Raw genomic sequence first — 4,554 nt, 5'->3', positions numbered from 1 at the left:
AGGACCGGGATGTCATGGAGCTGCTGAGGACCCCCTCGGACCTGGAGTCTGGCAAGGGCAGTTGCGACGAGCTGGCCGAGAAAGCGCACCGGAAGGACAGGAGAGTGCTGCGGGGCGAGGACTCCGTGTCCGTCTGCACCACCACCACCACCACCGCGGGAGAGTGCAAGAGCCTCATCAGGAAGGTGGAGCAGGAGGAGATGCTGAGATACCTGGAGACCTGCTACCCAGAGATGCCGGGGAACGTGTTCGCGGGAGACGGCTCCGTGCACAGTGCCTTGGAGAAGACGAGCTCTTCTCCCGCCAGGGACAGCGCCGCTTGCCCTGACGTTGAAGACAACATTTTTGTGGCTCCTAAAGACAGTATCATTGTCTGCTCTTACAAGGACAACAGCCCTTATGACAGATACTGTTGTTACATAAACCCCACTGGAGTCAACTCAGACACGGAGACCATAGTGTGAAAGACGCATACTGTATATATATGTATGTATACAGAAACTGCATCTTCAACTTCTTGATAGGGGATAATATAGCTGACTGCACTGCATGGGACAATCCTGATACTATTACAATTTAACCTGGTATGTGACTGATACTCAAACCTTTTGTGCCTGAAATACTCTTGCTGTAAGTAAACAAGCATGTTTAAAGGTTAAAGAATTCAATTCTTCATTTTGGAAAAAGAGAAATTATATTTAAATTCTGTTCTCTCCCTCCCTTTTGTTTTCCTGCTGCCTCTGGCACCCAAGCCCGTAGACACGCTGGCAGGAGGGCAGCAGTGGCTGTCAGCTGAGATCCAGAGCTGAATCCAAACTCTGGAGCTGTCTGTAGGAAAGCATGTGGTGCTCCGTGGCTGCATGGGTCTTAGCAGTAGTGTCACTTCATTTTGGGAGGGGTTGAGAGATGTCAGCGTGCACTCCAATAGCCGGCTGCTGTTAAGGAGTGTAGAAGTGATTTGTTTCCCTTCTTACTGGCAGGATTTTATTTTCCTCTGTTGCAAGGAATCAATGTGCTGACCCTGTGGGCCCTCCTGAAAGTCTCTGAGGAGCCAGATAGGTTCAGGGGAGATCTCAAAGGCTAATCCATCATCACTAGCATGCAGGGTACAGGTTTTAGCTTTGTTCACTGCTGGTATTGAATTCCCTGGAATGTTTCTAACACTTTTTTTGATTTTATTGGCATACCTGACAAGGAGATTACAACAGGAATCATAGAACCACAGAATGGTTAGGGGTGGAAGGGACCTTAAAGATCATCTAGTTCGAACCCCCCTGCCATGGGCAGGGTCATGACACAGTTCTTGCAGAGACCAGGGGCAAATGCCAGTGGAGTCTTAAAAATAAATTCAAGTACCTCTGAAGTTGCTTAGAGAATAGACTTCTGTGGGTTGCTGGGTCTGACTCTTCCAAAAACGTCATTTTTGTGTGCCTTTTCTGAAATGCCCGATGTTTCTCTGTGGGTGATGAATGGTTACAGTCCGCTCAGGGGTCTCAAAGCCATGCTTTGCTGGGGGCGGGAGCAGAGGACCTGGCTGGCAGATGGTTTTGTTCACAGCCTATGGATACATAGCAGGATAAATACGAAGTGAGTAGTGAGGAGTAACCTTTCAAAATCTGAGCCTGCAGCTTACATACAGAAATGCAAATCCTGGCTGTTCTGTCCAACAGTAAATTGCATGTTCCATGCTTTGAATAAAAACCTTATCTGGCCTCTGCTATGTAGGTGATAGAGACGTGGTATAATAGGATGTGCATGCTAAGCAGCTGCTCTAAGGGTTAAGTTCTTGGGGTAACGCTGACTAAAGCATAGAGTAAATTGCTAGCATCTCACAAAGTTCCAGTTCATATAACTAAACTCAATTCCAACAAGTTCCTCTGTGTTGGGAGGCTTAATAACTGTTGTTACTTAGCTGTTGCTTGTCAGCTGGGCAAATGCATTGAATTACGAGGGTAGGAAGGAAGAAACAGAGCATTTCTTTTCTAGCAGCCTGAGATGTGGTGTAGAAAGTGGCAAGGAATTTTCCACTGAACCGAGCCACCATTCCCTGCCCATGGAATTGGTTGCAAAGTGAATGGAAACTTTATGCATCCACTGTTGGGTTTTTTTGTGTCAAAGCTTACGTCGAATCATTAGAGCCAACCAGTCTCTCAAGAGGTTTGCAGAAGGAGGAAATGGATTTTTTGATGTAAGATCGTTCGGTTTCTTCCAGACCAAACAGAGAAACATTAAGGTTGTGGCCAGGCTTTGGGGGGCATCAGGATGCTATTAGCATGAATTAAGAAAAAACTAGCTAGTTTGTGTCAGGTGAAGCCTCTCAATAGGTGGTTACAGGCAGCTCTGCTGTTCTGACATACAGCAACAGTACTGTGGGAATAAACCAACATATACTCTGCACAGCCCAAGTTTTATCCACTGTGCAAAGGAATTCCCCCAAAACAGACCCTCTCCCAGGCGTGTTTAACTCCCACTTCCACGTAAAAGCACTCTGTGGCTGTCAGGCAGATTGTCTCCTGCAGGCTCAGTCACTGCAGGACCTTATTCTGCAACGTACAGGGCAGGTTTTTGATGGCACTGGGAAGTCGTATTTCATGACCTCTGAAGCCAACAGCTAAAATACCGCTGATGTACATGATGAGGAATAGGGTCTTTCATCACCTTCTGTTCCCAAGGGAAGCAGGTGAGGGTCTCAGCGTGTGCCAGGGGTGCTCAGCATCCCCGAAGATCAGACCCACCGTGACAAAGCAGGCTACCGGGTAGCTGCATACAGCCTTTGCTGGGGTTGTGAGCAATCGCTTGCCTTGCGTAAGAGAGCGAAGCGTCAGCCCGCTGGGAACCTACATTTGTACAGTTCTGCAAATATATATAGGAAGAGGTCAAGTTTTTCCATTTTGTCCAGGATTAGATGTTCTCTGTCAAAAGTTATATTGGGTTTTACAAGGCAAGACAGCAAACTCTAGTGACAACCGGAATGGTAAATCTATGAGTTGAGATGCAGTCACGCAGATCTGAGTCTTGTGCTTTATTCCATTCTTAGTGCAGAAACCAGAGAATGCTTGTACTAAAGCAAAGTTTAATGGGAGTGAAAATTTCCCGCAATACAGAAAGAAATCTAAAAAAAAGTATGCCTAAGACCTGCCATTTCTAGGCAATGTCCCTTCTCTGTTCATTTAGCTGAGGTAAGATTTCATAACGAAATACAAGTTTAAGCAATATTTTGAGGCTAATCCACCATAATCCACTAAAGTTTTTCAGTGAACATGTGGGAATTTGAGAACATCTGGGAATTTGAAGGTAAAGAAATATATTAGTACTGCCTCTGAAATACTTTATGAATTTGACTTCCTTTTCTGCTAGATAAGCAGAAAATTAAATAAATTAATATAGTAATTTTAAAAATACTAATTTGTCCATTTAAAATCGATTTTTTTTTTTTTTAAAGAAAGTGAGCTTTTTTTCATACACCACAGTTTTGCCAGTAAAAATCTACAGCTTATTTGGTCAAAGACAGCATGACAGCAGCTTCAAGCTTTTCATGCAGATACCATGTCCAGGCCAGAGAAGTACTGGGGCTGTGTTTTCATTCAGCTCATGCGGTCTCTCCTGATGACCACTAGAACCTGCAGGACCAGTGCTGCTCTTGGAACAAGCAGGAATAATCACGTTGCTTCCAGGAGGCAGCTTCTAGACCTGGATCTGAATTTGGCTTCAGGCTACCACCACAGCTTGGAGTGTGATTCCAAGTCATGACCTGGAGATGGGAGCTGCTTTCTGCCATTGCTACCTTTAAAACACCTTTAGGTCAAAATCCCTCTTCTCTCCTCAGTGCTGTCCTCCAAACAATGCACATGGAGCTCTGTTTGTGGGATTAACGCCTGGTCTCATGGAAGTCAGTTGTGACATACTGCTTGGTCCCACGGTATGGGGGCAGGGCATATATTAGTGTTTGAAGAAAACTAATGATGTGGACATTCAGAAAAGGTTCCTAAGAGTTGCAAAATTTAACTTTAGAACAGCATTTGTCATAGTGCTACAGTGGCCTTTACCTTTTTTTACAAAATAATGAGATACACAGATCAACTATACACTAGGCAATTTTGTGTTGCTTTGTTTAAATTTCTGTTGTCATAAATAGCATTGTTGCAGTCATTGAAGCTGATCCTTGCAAAGACTTTTTAACAGAAAATTGGGACTTTTAATCAGTGTGTGGTTTGTTCCCCTGGAACACTAAACAGTACCTGGTCCCTTCTGCCTGGAAGCGCAGGAGCGGGAGGTGAGTGTGCTCAGGGTGTGTCCCCCTCATGACCAGTACTGTGCTCCTCATCTGCCGTCTGAGGAAGTGTGGTACTCTCCCACAGGCACCTCCTCCAATCCGACCCAACCCCTCTGCAGTCCTGTCTCCAGTAACTGTTTATAATGGTGTAATTAGCAGAGTAACAGCCACTGTGGCCCCCTCTCAACCATACCAGGCTGTTGGCAGCGTGAGCTCCTGCTATTGGCAGGGTGGGAGATTCTGACCCTGTATCATCAAATCCCAAACACAAGGACAGGCTG

General features: G+C 45.4%; 1 protein-coding gene across 1 annotated transcript; it reads left to right on the top strand.

Moving 5' to 3' along the window:
* Positions 1-5: 5 nt before the first annotated feature.
* TMEM215 (transmembrane protein 215) lies at positions 6-464 on the top strand (the record flags this gene model as incomplete). Its single annotated transcript, XM_010148379.1, has 1 exon — positions 6-464. A coding segment is annotated over one exon (459 nt), but the record flags the coding sequence as incomplete, so codon positions are not given.
* Between the last annotated feature and the right edge of the window lie 4,090 nt (positions 465-4,554).

The sequence above is a fragment of the Eurypyga helias genome, unplaced genomic scaffold, assembly GCF_000690775.1.
Source record: "Eurypyga helias isolate BGI_N326 unplaced genomic scaffold, ASM69077v1 Scaffold51663, whole genome shotgun sequence".
In the NCBI taxonomy this organism is placed as follows: Eukaryota; Metazoa; Chordata; class Aves; order Eurypygiformes; family Eurypygidae; genus Eurypyga; species Eurypyga helias.
Note: the sequence above shows the minus strand (reverse complement) of the source record. Positions and strands in the feature narration are given on the sequence as shown.